This window comes from Salmo salar, chromosome ssa11 (genome assembly GCF_905237065.1).
Source record: "Salmo salar chromosome ssa11, Ssal_v3.1, whole genome shotgun sequence".
NCBI lineage: Eukaryota > Metazoa > Chordata > Actinopteri > Salmoniformes > Salmonidae > Salmo > Salmo salar.
In genome coordinates this window covers 24,063,263-24,082,905 of record NC_059452.1, presented here as the reverse complement: position 1 = coordinate 24,082,905, position 19,643 = coordinate 24,063,263, and the positions used below count along the sequence as shown (strand labels likewise).

Sequence of the window (19,643 nt, the reverse complement as noted above, 5' to 3'; positions counted from 1 at the left end):
AATTGTTGAAAGCTCTACATCAACATCACAGCCCACAGCAACAGGTGAAGAAACATCAGGGCCAGTAGTCATAACATCCAATCCCACTACTTTAACAACAACTACAATTGCACCAACAACAACGACACCTACCACAGGTGGAACTACAACAGTTGAAGAAACCACAACTGAGACAATTCCATCTACATCCACAAAGCCACCTAAAGAAGTCACCTCCGGCCCAACAACCACTTCCACCACTGTAATTGTTGAAACGTCTACATCAACATCACAGCCCACAGCAAGAGGTGAAGAAACAACAGGGCCAGTTGTCATTACTTCCAATCCAGCAACATCAACCACAATAACAAATGCACCCACTACAACTACAGAGGTAATTACACCTACCACAGGTGGAACTACAACAGTTGAAGAAACCACAATTGAGACAATTCCATCTACGTCCACAATGGCACCTAAAGTTGTCACCACCGGCCCAACAACCACTTCCACCACTGTAATTGTTGAAACCTCTACATCAACATCACAGCCCACAGCAACAGGTGAAGAAACAACAGGGCCAGTATTCATAACATCCAATCCCACTACTTTTACAACAACTAATGAGGTAACTACACCCACCACAGGTGGAACTACAAGAACTGAAGAAACCACAACTGAGACAAGTCCATCTACATCCACAAAGCCACCTAAAGAAGTCACCTCCGGCCCAACAACCACTTCCACCACTGTAATTGTTGAAACGTCAACATCACAGCCCACAGCAACAGGTGAAGAAACAACAGGGCCAGTTGTCATAACTTCCAATCCCACAACATTAACCACAATTACAAAGGCACCCATTACAACTACAGAGGTAACTACACCTACCACAGGTGGAACTACAACAGTTGAAGAAACCACAACTGAGACAATTCCATCTACATCCACAAAGCTACCTAAAGAAGTCCCCACCGGCCCAACAACCACTTCCACCACAGTAATTGTTGAAACCTCAACATCAACATCACAGCCCACAGCAACAGGTGAAGAAACATCAGGGCCAATAGTCATAACATCCAATCCCACTACTTTAACAACAACTACAATTGAACCAACAACAACGACACCTACCACAGGTGGAACTACAACAGTTGAAGCAACCACAACTGAGACAATTCCATCTACATCCACAAAGCCACCGAAAGAAGTCACCAGCGGCCCAACAACCACTTCCACCACTGTAATTGTTGAAACCTCAACATCACAGCCCACAGCAACAGGTGAAGAAACAACAGGGCCAGTTGTCATAACTTCCAATCCCACAACATTAACCACAATTACAAAGGCACCCATTACAACTACAGAGGTAACGACACCTACCACAGGTGGAACTACAACAGTTGAAGAAACCACAACTGAGACAATTCCATCTACATCCACAAAGCCACCTAAAGAAGTCCCCACCGGCCAAACAACCACTTCCACCACTGTAATTGTTGAAACCTCTACATCAACATCACAGCCCACAGCAACAGGTGAAGAAACAACAGGGCCAATAGTCATAACATCCAATCCCACTACTTTAACAACAACTACAATTACACCTACAACAACGACACCTACCACAGGTGGAACTACAACAGTTGAAGAAACCACAACTGAGACAATTCCATCTACATCCACAAAGCCACCTAAAGAAGTCCCCACCGGCCCAACAACCACTTCCACCACTGTAATTGTTGAAACCTCAACATCAACATCACAGCCCACAGCAACAGGTGAAGAAACATCAGGGCCAATAGTCATAACATCCAATCCCACTACTTTAACAACAACTACAATTGCACCAACAACAACGACACCTACCACAGGTGGAACTACAACAGTTGAAGAAACCACAACTGAGACAATTCCATCTACATCCACAAAGCCACCTAAAGAAGTCACCTCCGGCCCAACAACCACTTCCACCACTGTAATTGTTGAAACCTCAACATCACAGCCCACAGCAACAGGTGAAGAAACAACAGGGCCAGTTGTCATAACTTCCAATCCCACAACATCAACCACAATTACAAAGGCACCCATTACAACTACAGAGGTAACTACACCTACCACAGGTGGAACTACAACAGTTGAAGAAACCACAACTGAGACAATTCCATCTACATCCACAAAGCCACCTAAAGAAGTCACCTCCGGCCCAACAACCACTTCCACCACTGTAAATGTTGAAACCTCAACATCACAGCCCACAGCAACAGGTGAAGAAACATCAGGGCCAATAGTCATAACATCCAATCCCACTACTTTAACAACAACTACAATTGCACCAACAACAACGACACCTACCACAGGTGGAACTACAACAGTTGAAGAAACCACAACTGAGACAATTCCATCTACATCCACAAAGCCACCTAAAGAAGTCACCTCCGGCCCAACAACCACTTCCACCACTGTAATTGTTGAAACGTCTACATCAACATCACAGCCCACAGCAACAGGTGAAGAAACCACAGGGCCAGTTGTCATAACTTCCAATCCAGCAACATCAACCACAATTACAAATGCACCCATTACAACTACAGAGGTAACTACACCTACCACAAGTGGAACTACAACAGTTGAAGAAACCACAATTGAGACAATTCCATCTACATCCACAAAGCCACCTAAAGAAGTCACCACCGGCCCAACAACCACTTCCACCACTGTAATTGTTGAAACCTCTACATCAACATCACAGCCCACAGCAACAGGTGAAGAAACAACAGGGCCAGTATTCATAACATCCAATCCCACTACTTTTACAACAACTACTGAGGTAACTACACCCACCACAGGTGGAACTACAAGAACTGAAGAAACCACAACTGAGACAAGTCCATCTACATCCACAAAGCCACCTAAAGAAGTCACCTCCGGCCCAACAACCACTTCCACCACTGTAAATGTTGAAACCTCAACATCACAGCCCACAGCAACAGGTGAAGAAACAACAGGGCCAGTTGTCATAACTTCCAATCCCACAACATTAACCACAATTACAAAGGCACCCATTACAACTACAGAGGTAATTACACCAACCACAGGTGGAACTACAAAAGTTGAAGAAACCACAACTGAGACTATTACATCTACATCCACAAAGCCACCTAAAGAAGTCACCACCGGCCCAACAACCACTTCCACCACTGTAATTGTTGAAACCTCTACATCAACATCACAGCCCACAACAACAGGTGAAGAAACAACAGGGCCAGTAGTCATAACATCCAATCCCACGACTTTAACAACAACAACAACTGCCCAGAGACAACGACACCAACCACAGGTGGAACTACAAATGTTGAAGAAACCACAATAGAGACAAGTCCATCTACATCCACAATGGCACCTAAAGTTGTCACCACTGGCCCAACAACCACTTCCACCACTGTAATTGTTGAAACCTCTACCTCAACATCACAGCCCACAACAACAGGTGAAGAAACAACAGGGCCAGTTGGCATTACTTCCAGTCCCACAACTTCAACCACAACAACTGCAGAAGTAATTACACCAACCACAGGTGGAACTACAAAAGTTGAAGAAACCACAACTGAGACTATTACATCTACATCCACAATGCCACCTAAAGAAGTCACCACTGGCCCAACAACCACTTCCACCACTGTAATTGTTGAAACCTCTACCTCAACATCACAGCCCACAACAACAGGTGAAGAAACAACAGGGCCAGGTGGCATTACTTCCAATCCCACGACTTTAACAACAACTACAGGTAATTGAACCAACAACAACGACACCTACCACAGGTGGAACTACAAAAGTTGAAGAAACCACAATAGAGACAATTCCATCTACATCCACAAAGGCACCGAAAGAAGTCACCAGCGGCCCAACAACCACTTCCACCACTGTAATTGTTGAAACACCTCAACATCACAGCCAACAACAACAGGTGAAGAAACAACAGAACCAGTTGGCATTACTTCCCATCCCACAACTTCAACCACAACAACTGCAGAAGTAATTACACAAACCACAGGTGGAACGACAACAGTTGAAGAAACCACAACTGAGACAATTCCATCTACATCCACAAAGCCACCTAAAGAAGTCACCACCGGCCAAACAACCACTTCCACCACTGTAATTGTTGAAACCTCTACATCAACATCACAGCCCACAGCAACAGGTGAAGAAACAACAGAGCCAATAGTCATAACTTCCAATCCCACGACTTTACACAACAACTACGTAATTACACACAACAACGACACCAACCACAGGTGGAACTACAAAAGTTGAAGAAACCACAACTGAGACTATTACATCTACATCCACAATGCCACCTAAAGAAGTCACCACTGGCCCAACAACCACTTCCACCACTGTAATTGTTGAAACCTCTACCTCAACATCACAGCCCACAACAACAGGTGAAGAAACAACAGAGCCAGTTGGCATTACTTCCAATCCCACGACTTCAACCACAACAACTGCAGAAGTAATTACACCAACCACAGGTGGAACTACAAAAGTTGAAGAAACCACAACTGAGACTATTACATCTACATCCACAACGCCACCTAAAGAAGTCACCACTGGCCCAACAACCACTTCCACCACTGTAATTGTTGAAACCTCTACCTCAACATCACAGCCCACAACAACAGGTGAAGAAACAACAGAGCCAGTTGGCATTACTTCCAATCCCACGACTTCAACCACAACAACTGCGGAGGTAATTTCACCAACCACAGGTGGAACTACAAATGTTGAAGAAACCACAATAGAGACAAGTCCATCTACATCCACAATGGCACCTAAAGTTGTCACCACTGGCCCAACAACCACTTCTACCACTGTAATTGTTGAAACCTCTACCTCAACATCACAGCCCACAACAACAGGTGAAGAAACAACAGGGCCAATAGTCATAACATCCAATCCCACTACTTTAACAACAACTACAATTGTACCAACAACAACGACACCAACCACAGGTGGAACTACAAAAGGTGAAGAAACCACAACTGAGACTATTACATCTACATCCACAACGCCACCTAAAGAAGTCACCACTGGCCCAACAACCACTTCCACCACTGTAATTGTTGAAACCTCTACCTCAACATCACAGCCCACAACAACAGGTGAAGAAACCACAGGGCCAGTTGTCATAACTTCCAATCCGCAGACATCAACCACAACAAATGCACCAAAATAAGAGGTAATTACACCAACCACAGGTGGAACTACAAAAGTTGAAGAAACCACAAGAGAGACTATTACATCTACATCCACAATGCCACCTAAAGAAGTCACCACTGGCCCAACAACCACTTCCACCACTGTAATTGTTGAAACCTCTACCTCAACATCACAGCCCACAACAACAGGTGAAGAAACAACAGAGCCAGTTGGCATTACTTCCAATCCCACGACTTCATCCACAACAACTGCGGAGGTAATTTCACCAACCACAGGTGGAACTACAAATGTTGAAGAAACCACAATAGAGACAAGTCCATCTACATCCACAATGGCACCTAAAGTTGTCACCACTGGCCCAACAACCACTTCTACCACTGTAATTGTTGAAACCTCTACCTCAACATCACAGCCAACAACAACAGGTGAAGAAACAACAGAACCAGTTGGCATTACTTCCCATCCCACAACTTCAACCACAACAACTGCAGAAGTAATTACACCAACCACAGGTGGAACTACAAAAGGTGAAGAAACCACAACTGAGACTATTACATCTACATCCACAACGCCACCTAAAGAAGTCACCACTGGCCCAACAACCACTTCCACCACTGTAATTGTTGAAACCTCTACATCAACATCACAGCCCACAGCAACAGGTGAAGAAACATCAGGGCCAATAGTGGCATAACATCCAATCCCACTACTTTAACAACAACAACAATTGCACCCAGAACAACGACACCAACCACAGGTGGAACTACAAAAGTTGAAGAAACCACAACTGAGACAATTCCATCTACATCCACAAAGCCACCGAAAGAAGTCACCAGCGGCCCAACAACCACTTCCACCACTGTAATTGTTGAAACCTCTACATCAACATCACAGCCCACAGCAACAGGTGAAGAAACAACAGGGCCAGTTGTCATAACTTCCAATCCCACAACATTAACCACAATTACAAAGGCACCCATTACAACTACAGAGGTAACGACACCTACCACAGGTGGAACTACAAAAGTTGAAGAAACCACAACTGAGACAATTCCATCTACATCCACAAAGCCACCTAAAGAAGTCCCCACCGGCCAAACAACCACTTCCACCACTGTAATTGTTGAAACCTCTACATCAACATCACAGCCCACAGCAACAGGTGAAGAAACAACAGGGCCAGTAGTCATAACATCCAATCCCACGACTTTAACAACAACTACAATTACACCCACAACAACGACACCTACCACAGGTGGAACTACAACAGTTGAAGAAACCACAACTGAGACAATTCCATCTACATCCACAAAGCCACCTAAAGAAGTCCCCACCGGCCCAACAACCACTTCCACCACTGTAATTGTTGAAACCTCAACATCAACATCACAGCCCACAGCAACAGGTGAAGAAACATCAGGGCCAATAGTCATAACATCCAATCCCACTACTTTAACAACAACTACAATTGCACCAACAACAACGACACCTACCACAGGTGGAACTACAACAGTTGAAGAAACCACAACTGAGACAAGTTCATCTACATCCACAAAGCCACCTAAAGAAGTCACCTCCGGCCCAACAACCACTTCCACCACTGTAAATGTTGAAACGTCTACATCAACATCACAGCCCACAGCAACAGGTGAAGAAACAACAGGGCCAGTTGTCATAACTTCCAATCCCACAACATCAACCACAATTACAAAGGCACCCATTACAACTACAGAGGTAACTACACCTACCACAGGTGGAACTACAACAGTTGAAGAAACCACAACTGAGACAATTCCATCTACATCCACAAAGCCACCTAAAGAAGTCACGTCCGGCCCAACAACCACTTCCACCACTGTAATTGTTGAAACCTCAACATCACAGCCCACAGCAACAGCTGAAGAAACCACAGGGCCAGTTGTCATAACTTCCAATCCAGCAACATCAACCACAATTACAAAGGCACCCATTACAACTACAGAGGTAACTACACCTACCACAGGTGGAACTACAACAGTTGAAGAAACCACAATTGAGACAATTCCATCAACGTCCACAAAGCCACCTAAAGAAGTCACCTCCGGCCCAACAACCACTTCCACCACTGTAAATGTTGAAACCTCAACATCACAGCCCACAGCAACAGGTGAAGAAACATCAGCACCAATAGTCATAACATCCAATCCCACTACTTTAACAACAACTACAATTGCACCTACAACAACGACACCTACCACAGGTGGAACTACAACAGTTGAAGAAACCACAACTGAGACAATTCCATCTACATCCACAAAGCCACCTAAAGAAGTCACCACCGGCCCAACAACCACTTCCACCACTGTAATTGTTGAAACCTCTACATCAACATCACAGCCCACAGCAACAGGTGAAGAAACATCAGGGCCAGTAGTCATAACATCCAATCCCACTACTTTAACAACAACTACAATTGAACCAACAACAACGACACCTACCACAGGTGGAACTACAACAGTTGAAGAAACCACAACTGAGACAATTCCATCTACATCCACAAAGCCACCTAAAGAAGTCACCACCGGCCCAACAACCACTTCCACCACTGTAATTGTTGAAACCACCTCAACATCACAGCCCACAGCAACAGGTGAAGAAACATCAGGACCAGTAGTCATAACATCCAATCCCACTACTTTAACAACAACTACAATTGCACCTACAACAACGACACCTACCACTGGTGGAACTACAACAGTTGAAGAAACCACAACTGAGACAATTCCATCTACATCCACAAAGCCACCTAAAGAAGTCCCCACCGGCCCAACAACCACTTCCACCACTGTAATTGTTGAAACCTCAACATCAACATCACAGCCCACAGCAACAGGTGAAGAAACATCAGGGCCAATAGTCATAACATCCAATCCCACTACTTTAACAACAACTACAATTGAACCAACAACAACGACACCTACCACAGGTGGAACTACAACAGTTGAAGAAACCACAACTGAGACAATTCCATCTACATCCACAAAGCCACCTAAAGAAGTCACCACCGGCCCAACAACCACTTCCACCACTGTAAATGTTGAAACCTCAACATCACAGCCCACAGCAACTGGTGAAGAAACATCAGGGCCAATAGTCATAACATCCAATCCCACTACTTTAACAACAACTACAATTGCACCTACAACAATGACACCTACCACAGGTGGAACTACAACAGTTGAAGAAAACACAACTGAGACAATTCCATCTACATCCACAAAGCCACCTAAAGAAGTCACCTCCGGCCCAACAACCACTTCCACCACTGTAATTGTTGAAACCTCAACATCACAGCCCACAGCAACAGGTGAAGAAACAACAGGGCCAGTTGTCATAACTTCCAATCCCACAACATTAACCACAATTACAAAGGCACCCATTACAACTCCAGAGGTAACTACACCTACCACAGGTGGAACTACAACAGTTGAAGAAACCACAACTGAGACAATTCCATCTACATCCACAAAGCCACCTAAAGAAGTCCCCACCGGCCCAACAACCACTTCCACCACTGTAATTGTTGAAACCTCTACATCAACATCACAGCCCACAGCAACAGGTGAAGAAACATCAGGGCCAATAGTCATAACATCCAATCCCACTACTTTAACAACAACTACAATTGCACCTACAACAACGACACCTACCACAGGTGGAACTACAACAGTTGAAGAAACCACAACTGAGACAATTCCATCTACATCCACAAAGCCACCTAAAGAAGTCACCACCGGCCCAACAACCACTTCCACCACTGTAATTGTTGAAACCTCTACATCAACATCACAGCCCACAGCAACAGGTGAAGAAACATCAGGGCCAATAGTCATAACATCCAATCCCACTACTTTAACAACAACTACAATTGCACCAACAACAACGACACCTACCACAGGTGGAACTACAACAGTTGAAGAAACCACAACTGAGACAATTCCATCTACATCCACAAAGCTACCTAAAGAAGTCCCCACCGGCCCAACAACCACTTCCACCACTGTAATTGTTGAAACCTCAACATCAACATCACAGCCCACAGCAACAGCTGAAGAAACCACAGGGCCAGTTGTCATAACTTCCAATCCAGCAACATCAACCACAATTACAAAGGCACCCATTACAACTACAGAGGTAACTACACCTACCACAAGTGGAACTACAACAGTTGAAGAAACCACAATTGAGACAATTCCATCTACGTCCACAAAGCCACCTAAAGAAGTCACCTCCGGCCCAACAACCACTTCCACCACTGTAAATGTTGAAACCTCAACATCACAGCCCACAGCAACAGGTGAAGAAACATCAGGACCAATAGTCATAACATCCAATCCCACTACTTTAACAACAACTACAATTGCACCAACAACAACGACACCTACCACAGGTGGAACTACAACAGTTGAAGAAACCACAACTGAGACAATTCCATCTACATCCACAAAGCCACCTAAAGAAGTCACCACCGGCCCAACAACCACTTCCACCACTGTAATTGTTGAAACCTCTACATCAACATCACAGCCCACAGCAACAGGTGAAGAAACATCAGGGCCAATAGTCATAACATCCAATCCCACTACTTTAACAACAACTACAATTGAACCAACAACAACGACACCTACCACAGGTGGAACTACAACAGTTGAAGAAACCACAACTGAGACAATTCCATCTACATCCACAAAGCTACCTAAAGAAGTCCCCACCGGCCCAACAACCACTTCCACCACTGTAATTGTTGAAACCTCTACATCAACATCACAGCCCACAGCAACAGGTGAAGAAACATCAGGACCAATAGTCATAACATCCAATCCCACTACTTTAACAACAACTACAATTGCACCTACAACAACGACACCTACCACAGGTGGAACTACAACAGTTGAAGAAACCACAACTGAGACAATTCCATCTACATCCACAAAGCCACCTAAAGAAGTCCCCACCGGCCCAACAACCACTTCCACCACTGTAATTGTTGAAACCTCAACATCAACATCACAGCCCACAGCAACAGCTGAAGAAACCACAGGGCCAGTAGTCATAACATCCAATCCAGCAACTTCAACAACAATTACAAAGGCACCCATTACAACTACAGAGGTAACTACACCTACCACAAGTGGAACTACAACAGTTGAAGAAACCACAATTGAGACAATTCCATCTACGTCCACAAAGCCACCTAAAGAAGTCACCTCCGGCCCAACAACCACTTCCACCACTGTAAATGTTGAAACCTCAACATCAACATCACAGCCCACAGCAACAGGTGAAGAAACAACAGGGCCAGTATTCATAACATCCAATCCCACTACTTTTACAACAACTACAGAGGTAACTACACCCACCACAGGTGGAACTACAAGAACTGAAGAAACCACAACTGAGACAAGTTCATCTACATCCACAAAGCCACCTAAAGAAGTCACCTCCGGCCCAACAACCACTTCCACCACTGTAATTGTTGAAACCTCAACATCACAGCCCACAGCAACAGGTGAAGAAACAACAGGGCCAGTTGTCATAACTTCCAATCCCACAACATTAACCACAATTACAAAGGCACCCATTACAACTACAGAGGTAACTACACCTACCACAGGTGGAACTACAACAGTTGAAGAAACCACAACTGAGACAATTCCATCTACATCCACAAAGCCACCTAAAGAAGTCCCCACCGGCCCAACAACCACTTCCACCACTGTAATTGTTGAAACCTCAACATCACAGCCCACAGCAACTGGTGAAGAAACATCAGGGCCAATAGTCATAATATCCAATCCCACTACTTTAACAACAACTACAATTGCACCTACAACAACGACACCTACCACAGGTGGAACTACAACAGTTGAAGAAACCACAACTGAGACAATTCCATCTACATCCACAAAGCCACCGAAAGAAGTCACCAGCGGCCCAACAACCACTTCCACCACTGTGATTGTTGAAACGTCTACATCAACATCACAGCCCACAGCAACAGCTGAAGAAACCACAGGGCCAGTTGTCATAACATCCAATCCACAACATCAACCACAATTACAAAGGCACCCATTACAACTACAGGGTAACGACACCTACCACAGGTGGAACTACAACAGTTGAAGAAAACACAATTGAGACAATTCCATCTACGTCCACAAAGCCACCTAAAGAAGTCACCTCCGGCCCAACAACCACTTCCACCACTGTAAATGTTGAAACCTCAACATCACAGCCAACAGCAACAGGTGAAGAAACAACAGGGCCAGTATTCATAACATCCAATCCCACTACTTTTACAACAACTACAGAGGTAACTACACCCACCACAGGTGGAACTACAAGAACTGAAGAAACCACAACTGAGACAAGTTCATCTACATCCACAAAGCCACCTAAAGAAGTCACCTCCGGCCCAACAACCACTTCCACCACTGTAATTGTTGAAACCTCAACATCACAGCCCACAGCAACAGGTGAAGAAACAACAGGGCCAGTTGTCATAACTTCCAATCCCACAACATTAACCACAATTACAAAGGCACCCATTACAACTCCAGAGGTAACTACACCTACCACAGGTGGAACTACAACAGTTGAAGAAACCACAACTGAGACAAGTTCATCTACATCCACAAAGCCACCTAAAGAAGTCACCACCGGCCCAACAACCACTTCCACCACTGTAATTGTTGAAACCACATCAACATCACAGCCCACAGCAACAGGTGAAGAAACAACAGGGCCAGTAGTCATAACATCCAATCCCACTACTTTAACCACAACTACAATTGCACCCATACAACCAAGGTAACGACACCTACCACAGGTGGAACTACAACAGTTGAAGAAACCACAACTGAGACAATTCCATCTACATCCACAAAGCCACCTAAAGAAGTCCCCACCGGCCCAACAACCACTTCCACCACTGTAATTGTTGAAACCTCAACATCACAGCCCACAGCAACTGGTGAAGAAACATCAGGGCCAATAGTCATAACATCCAATCCCACTACTTTAACAACAACTACAATTGCACCCACAACAACTACACCTACCACAGGTGAAACTACAACAGTTGAAGAAACAACAACTGAGCCAGTTGTCATCACAGGCCCATTAGAAACAACAAGAACTCCTTCAACATCGCATCAAGTGATTATTACACCTACATCACAAGTAGTCACCACCAGCCAGTGTATTTGCAATGTTAATGGGACACAATATCTACCAGGTAACATGTTATAAATATCATTCAGACAATCAAAATAAATTACATTTCCCTAATCTTTTAAAGAACTTTGCAAAATGAAATGTTATAACACTTGCCTTTCTCAACAATCAGGGAACCTAGTGTATAATGTGACTGATGGTTCAGGGTGGTGCTTCACCGCTTACTGTAAAACAACGTGTCAAGTTGAAGTGGAATCAAATCCATGTCCTTCCTCTACACCACCCACTGTTTCACCCACAACGTCAGAAGAGACCACGACCACACCACCAACAACTCAATCCTCCTCAGACTGCACTAGTGTTCAGCCACCAAGAAAGGTCATTTTTTCCCTACAAATCTTTTTTTTTGGGGGGGGGGTAATAATAAAATGGGTGAATATTTATATATCTCTTTGTGGTGTACTGCTTGAGACATGGATTGTGTATCTGTGCAATTCAGAGGTTGAATGGGCAAGACAAAAGATTGAAGTGCCTTTGAATGGAGTATGGTAGTAGGTGCCAAGCTCACTTGTTTGTGTCAAGAACTGCAACAAGGCTGGGTTTTTCCACGCTAAACAGTTTCCTTTATGTATCAAGAATGGTCCACCACCCAAAGGACATCCAGGCAACTTGACACAACTTTGGGAAGCACTGGAGACAACATGGGCCAGCGTCCCTGTGGAAAGCTTTCGACACCTTGTAGAGTCCATGCCTTGACGTACACTTAGAGTATGTTTAACCCTCCTTGTGAATGATTGAGTAATTGCTTTCCCTTATCAAATCAATGGCAGAATGGAGAATCTTGGCAGCTGAATAGCTGTACCACAGCAATTTGCCAGGATGGCATTGTTGTCCAGCTACCAGTAAAATGCAAGCCAGTGGAGCCACTACAGTGTGAGAATGGCCGTCCACCTGTCAAGGTCTACGATTCAACTGGATGCTGCTTTACATATGAATGTGAATGTAAGTGACAACATACAACCCAACAATCTGAATGAAAATAAGACATTATTGCTCATTCCTTTTTAATGTCCTCTGTCAATAGCTTGATTATTATCAACTCATATTTTAACATGTTGCAGGTGTATGCAGTGGATGGGGTGGATCTCACTACATGACATTTGATGGAGTATATTACAATTTCCAGGAGAACTGCTCATACATCTTAGTGAAAGAAATCAACTTCAAATACAACCTTACCATTATTGTTGATAATCACTACTGTGGAAACGCTGACAATGGATTCTGTCCTCAGTCCCTTATCATTCACTACAATTCCTATGAAGTGATTCTTACCCAGCAGAGATCTGGTGAAACAACAGAAAACATGGTAACTATTTCAAAAATATCATTCTCATTGCTTGTATTTTTTTATGCTCCTGCATTTTATGCTGCTGCGTTATCATGCATTATTAAAATCCCATAACTTTAAATTAAAACCAATAATGGGGTTAACATTGTCATGTTACTACTTTCAAGATAACACATGACTCAACCATCTAAATGTGTATTCATTTTTGCACAAATGCAGGTATATGTCAACAGTAAACGAATCTACCCAGCTTACAGAATGGGTGACATTGCTCTAACAAGTACTGGTGTGGAGGTCGTGCTGGAGATCCCTGATCTTAAGGTTCAGGTGTCTTACAAGGGGTCATCATTTAGCATCAACCTTCCTTACTCCCTCTTCCAAAGCAGCACAGAGGGCCAGTGTGGTGAGTATTATTAAAGAGGGTCAATATACATTTCACAGTTTCAAACTTTCAGTAGATGCTCCTATCTAGACCACCCTATAAAATTGAATACAACTAAAAACTATGACCTGGCCTTGCTAACTAGGTTTTACACTATGCAATATCCCTATTTTTCAAGGTACCTGTGATAATTCCCAGAAGAATGACTGCCAGTCACCTAATGGTCAGATTCAGAGCTGCTCAGTCGCAGCTAGCCAGTGGCTAATTCCAAACCAGGACTGTCCAACTCCTCCAACAGCACCACCCACAAGCACATCCCCTACCCCCTGCAAGACAGCCATTTGTGAAATCATGAACAGCAAGTAAGGAACATATCAAACTAAGTTTGAAAAAGGGAACAAGCACACAATAGGAATGCCTAAATAATCATTCACTTCCTAATGTGTTTTATCAATTGTAATGTACGTTTTCTGTCATGTTAATTTGCTTGTATTTGAAACCAGTTTTTTTACCATAATACAGGTACCATTCCATTGGCATTTCTGGTTAAAGTTTGCACTCCATGCATCTCTCTAAATCACTATGTTCTTTTCTGTCAAAGGGTCTTTGAGGAATGCCATAAAGCAGTTTCTCCTGATGCCTTCGTTCAGGCCTGTAGATCAGATGTCTGCTACAATGCTAATTCTAGCTGCTCTAGTCTGGAGGCGTATGCATCTGAATGTGCAAATAAAGGGATCTGCATTGAATGGAGGAAGTCCACCGATGGAGAATGTGGTGAGCTATGAATCCAAGCATAGTAGTCATGCCACAAATTCATAGGCAGCGACTTTTGTCATAGGCAACTACTTTAAAAAAATGTTTGCTGGTGTTTAGCATAACTGTGACCTATTTTTGTCCTGCAGAGCATACATGCCCAGCCACTAAGGTGTACATGCCATGTGGTCCAGCAGTTGAACCAACATGTAATACCAGGTAAGCTTAAGTCTGATTGGATGTCATATGAATTTCCTTCATATGAGCCTTCTTTTAAATAAAGGATCTACTGCATAATCCCAAACCTCTTTTGCACTCAGATATAATGAGAAGTATTTGAACAACCAAACCCAAATGATCAATAAGACGAAGGAGGGTTGCTTCTGTCCATCTAAAACCGTCTTGTTCAGCACCTACTCTGATACTTGTGTGGTCTCCTGTGGTAAGAATGGGTTATGGGTCATTTTGCAGGTAGCTATCAATATAAGAATTAGACCTTTCTGTACTTTTAAACCTTTAATCCAGCACGAATCATGGTTTACTGGCTTTATTTGTAATGGAACAGTTAAAATGAGGAGGTGTAAAGAACTTGACCCCAACTATGTGAGACAAACATTTTAAACACACCCTGTATTTATTTTTCAGGCTGCACCGGACCTGATGGCAACCCCCAAATGGTAAGAATTTCCTCCATCTAAATATTCTCCAGATATTCATTCTCACATAGACATATCATGAGATGCATTTCACGTGAGTCACGGAAACTCACATACTTAGGATGGATACTTTTCATTGACATAGCATAGGTCTTGTCCTCTGTATTCCTTCCAAAGACCAGACCAGAAAAAGTTTCATCTCTGAATAACCACTTCCAACCCATTTCTTCTCACCTAATGATGGTTCATATTAACTGCCATGGTTAAATCCAGTTCATTGCAGAACAACAACATTTGAGTTACTCTTTTCTTTTTATGTATTGACCTGACATTACCCTGTTTTTTCTTAAGCCTGGTGATACATGGGAGAGTAGTTGCCAGCAGTGCACCTGTGACATGGACTCCATGATTGTCCAGTGCCAGCCTATCACTTGCCCCACACCAGCCATACCCATCTGCAATGAGACCGGTTACAGACTGGTGAACAAGACAGAAGGCTGCTGCCAGAAATATACATGTGGTGAGTGATGGAACAGACCCTTCAGTAAATCATTAGAATGCCAACTCTTATTCATACAGTACTAGACCAAGATTATCTGAAGTGTTCTGTAGGGTTATATGGGTTATTTGACCCTCTATAGGCTTGTCTTTTAATCACTTCTCATTGGTTACCTCTGTAACAGAGTGCGATGCACTGCTTTGCCCCAAAGTCATGATGGACTGCCAGCCAGGGTGGGAGGCAATTATAAGCACGTCCAACTCAAGCTGCTGTCCAGAGTATACCTGTGGTAGGTCCCTTTGATTTACTTCATCAGTGGTTTAGTTAGTTCATTGACTTTGTAATTCCCAGGTATCACTGGTTTGAATTACGTTTGTGTTAACTATGACATGAATCACTGGTATCACTGACTGATTCCTTCTCAATGTGTGTCTGTTCAGTTCCTAAGGGTGTATGTGTCTACAATAACATTGAGTACCAGGTAAGAATAAATCATTTCAAATAAATTAAATTCAACAAGCTTCTGAAAGATACCCACACACATAGCTTGAGATAAGCTGTATTGTGAATGCTGCCCTCATAATTGGCCACATTCTACTATAGAGCTGCTCCCTTTGCACTCTGACCCTCCTCTATTCAAACAGTCTGTTATAGTGGATTATAACTTGTGTTTCTCTCTTTCTCTCCAGGCTGGTGCTGAAGTTCCCAAAGGAACATGTGAGAATTGTATCTGCAGCTCGACCATGGATCCTAGCACCAAGCTCAACAACATTGTGTGCACAAATATCTCCTGCGACACTACATGTTCACAGGTAGTCATGTCTCTCTTAACAAACATGATAAATGGATTTACATATTTATAAAAAACTTGCAGTAGCCAACTCTGGAGGCTTATGAAGTAGGTTACCAATGATTTACTAATGTACTCTCCATCCTCGTCTTAGGGCTTCCAGTATCAGGCCATACCTGGTCAGTGTTGTGGGAAGTGTGTACAGACAAGCTGTGTGGTTAATATGCCAGATAAGACCAAACACACTATTCAGGTGAGTACCACAAGAGTGTATGAGGATGCAAAATCTGTCTGCATGATCTGAAACTCCATCATAATTCTTCATCAACTTCTCCTTGTGCGACAGGTGAACGAAACATGGTCACCACCTGGTGACAAATGTGTGATGTACACGTGTGACAAAACATATGACCAATATATACCAGTGGAGGTGAAGACTGTGTGCCCTGCATTCAGCCCAGAGAACTGTGTTCCAGTGAGTTTCTATCCTATCTCACCTCCTTCGTGGGGACAATCAACACTGAAGTTACACTGTTTCCCATTCTCACTCAGAATGTTACTATAATTTCTAGTGCTCTTGGGTCATAGCGATAGATGTTTCAGTAACATTTAGAATGGAAGGGAGCTCGCATAATGTATACAATCTGCCGCTTATAAATCATCTCTCCTATTTTTCACCCCAGGGAACAGAAAAGACAGATGCAAATGGATGTTGCAAGACCTGTAAGTAACACATCCAGCCAACAGTCCTAATAACCACGCAACTACTGGTTAATAATAGCATGCTATGTCACCTAAATAAGAACAACAGGAAACATTGTGTGCCTACATACTGGCCAATAATGTACATGTTGGCTGTTTCTGCTTCATCTACTGTGTCATACTGTTTCAAACAATAACTGTTGATGCATCTTTCCTGACCAGGCACAGAACGCAGGAATGTCTGTGAGATGAAGTACACCACCAATAGCATTGTCATCAGTGGCTGTGCGACCGCTGAGCCTGTGGAGATCAATTCCTGCTCAGGAAACTGTGGAACCTCTTCCATGTAAGTACTACAGATGCTGAATGCAGCACTAGTCAATGTCATGCAAGCCCCAGTCAGTGATCACCTATTCGCTGTCTAGTGTGCCCTTTATGAACTAGGAGCCTATTTGACTTACTTATTGTTCCTGTGCTCATCTTGGCAAGACAACCTAGGGAATTCAAGCCCTCTTTTCAACTTGTCTTGTGTTTCTGTGAATGTGCAGGTACTCAGCAGAGGCGAACACCATGATGCACTACTGCTCCTGCTGCCAAGAGGCGACCACTAGCCAGAAAGAGGTGGAGCTGATGTGCCCTGATGGGTCAAAGGTCAAGCACTCCTACATCCACGTTGAGTCGTGCGGATGTCATGTCACAGACTGTGATGCAGGAGCGACTGCGGCCCCGGGGACAACCAGACAGCGCAGGAGGAGGCGCTAAACGTCTAGGGAGACAACATGCACACTGATATAGGAATTATCCTCATGACATTGAATGTCTTAGTTCAAATTTGTTTTCTTGTTACGTTTTATTTAAATCTATCATGTCAGTGTATTTCCACAATCGGCAGCACTTAGTATTATGTTCTTATACCTTCATTGTAGAATGAATGTATTTTCAATGATAAATGTAGAGGGTAATCTTTTTTCTCATTTGTAATGATTAATAAATAACAGCAACATCATCTGCTTCTGCATGTTCCTTTGCTCTTTCAGCAATTCTCACAATCCTTCAAGCTATTCACAGTGACATTATGCTACTTAGAAGTATGTACAGGTAACTGGCAAAATAACAGTAACAATATAAAGTGTCCTAATAGGGCGTTGGGTCAACAGGAGTCATCAGAAGAGCTTCAATGCACCTTGTTATAGATTCTCAAAGTGTCTGAAACTCTACTGGAGAGATGCGACACCATTTTTCCAAGAGAAATTCCATAATGTGGTATTTTGTTGATGGTGGTGGAAAATGCTGTCTCAGGCGCTGCTTCAGAATCTCCCATACATGTTCAATTGGGTTGAGATCTAGTGACTGAGACGGCCATGGCATATGGTTTAAATCGTTTTTATTCCTATCAAACCATTCAGGGACCACTCGTGCCCTGTGGATGGGGGCATTGTCATCCACTCCCATCAGGATAGAAATGATTCACCATAAATTGAAGCTGATCGCTAATCACATGGTTGTGTATGTACAGTACTGGTGTTAATCTTGCCCTCTAGGGCAGTGATATTCAAAGTCAGGGTTGCGACGGAACTGTAGTGGGGTCGCCAAAATGTCAAAAAATAAATAAAAAATAGGGTACCAATTGTTGTATGGGACAATATACAAACGTTTTTCAGAAAGATTATTTGAAAGATAACATTTTTGAGTAAATGTATTTATTGGTTTCTCATTTTGATAAGAGATGAAAATGCAATGAATTGAAGGTTATTTGTTGATGTAAAAATCTGGCTGAAAAAATTGGGGGTTTGCGCTGAAATAATGTGAATACCACTGCTCTATGGGTTGAGTGGTCATAAACCATGTCAGGAAAATGCACCACACACCATAACAGAGCCACCAGAACCCTCATTTACTCAAGTTTTTCTATTATTTTGGCAGTTACTTGTAGCTAGATACTAGTGACTTTTGAAAATATATTGATGCAACAAAACTTGCCAAGCAGTAAGCCACAAGACAGTAGGGGTATAATAAAATATGTAGCTAGAATAGGGTAGTGATGTTCTTGTGACATTGACAACATAGTGGGGTTTAAAGGGGAAATCTGC

At 43.3% G+C, this 19,643-nt stretch overlaps 2 protein-coding genes and 1 long non-coding RNA gene across 9 annotated transcripts; 2 read left to right on the top strand and 1 right to left on the bottom strand.

Annotated features, from left to right (window-relative positions):
* Positions 1 to 2,007: 2,007 nt before the first annotated feature.
* On the top strand, positions 2,008 to 11,884 carry LOC123725142 (mucin-2-like). Of its 5 annotated transcripts, none has more exons than XM_045689218.1 (6): positions 2,008 to 3,077; positions 3,320 to 3,556; positions 4,281 to 4,498; positions 5,225 to 5,877; positions 8,325 to 8,899; positions 10,859 to 11,884. In XM_045689218.1, exons 2-6 carry the CDS (start codon positions 3,376 to 3,378, stop codon positions 11,365 to 11,367), a joined length of 2,136 nt encoding a protein of 711 aa, XP_045545174.1. In that variant the 5' UTR covers positions 2,008 to 3,077; positions 3,320 to 3,375; the 3' UTR covers positions 11,368 to 11,884. The 5 variants fall into 5 exon arrangements, 4 of the variants coding, with proteins under 4 accessions (XP_045545174.1, XP_045545173.1, XP_045545172.1 ...); XM_045689217.1 differs by having other exon boundaries at positions 8,325 to 9,877; positions 10,859 to 11,883; XM_045689216.1 differs by having other exon boundaries at positions 8,325 to 10,858; positions 11,096 to 11,883.
* LOC123725144 (uncharacterized) lies at positions 2,539 to 7,566 on the bottom strand. Of its 3 annotated transcripts, none has more exons than XR_006757533.1 (4): positions 7,436 to 7,566; positions 6,950 to 7,198; positions 6,452 to 6,694; positions 2,539 to 2,585 (listed from the first exon to the last, which is right to left on the bottom strand). It is a non-coding gene; the product is annotated as an uncharacterized lncRNA (long non-coding RNA). The 3 variants fall into 3 exon arrangements; XR_006757531.1 differs by lacking the exon at positions 2,539 to 2,585 and adding an exon at positions 5,947 to 6,208; XR_006757532.1 differs by lacking the exons at positions 2,539 to 2,585; positions 6,452 to 6,694 and having other exon boundaries at positions 6,938 to 7,198.
* LOC106591145 (intestinal mucin-like protein) lies at positions 11,457 to 18,559 on the top strand. Its single transcript, XM_045690378.1, has 20 exons — positions 11,457 to 11,512; positions 11,988 to 12,481; positions 12,593 to 12,798; positions 13,251 to 13,422; positions 13,542 to 13,789; positions 13,991 to 14,174; positions 14,332 to 14,515; positions 14,755 to 14,927; positions 15,056 to 15,125; positions 15,227 to 15,348; positions 15,552 to 15,583; positions 15,914 to 16,082; positions 16,246 to 16,350; positions 16,502 to 16,542; positions 16,751 to 16,873; positions 17,006 to 17,104; positions 17,198 to 17,326; positions 17,535 to 17,574; positions 17,776 to 17,899; positions 18,102 to 18,559. Exons 1-20 carry the CDS (start codon positions 11,457 to 11,459, stop codon positions 18,313 to 18,315), a joined length of 2,985 nt encoding a protein of 994 aa, XP_045546334.1. The 3' UTR covers positions 18,316 to 18,559.
* Positions 18,560 to 19,643: the final 1,084 nt, after the last annotated feature.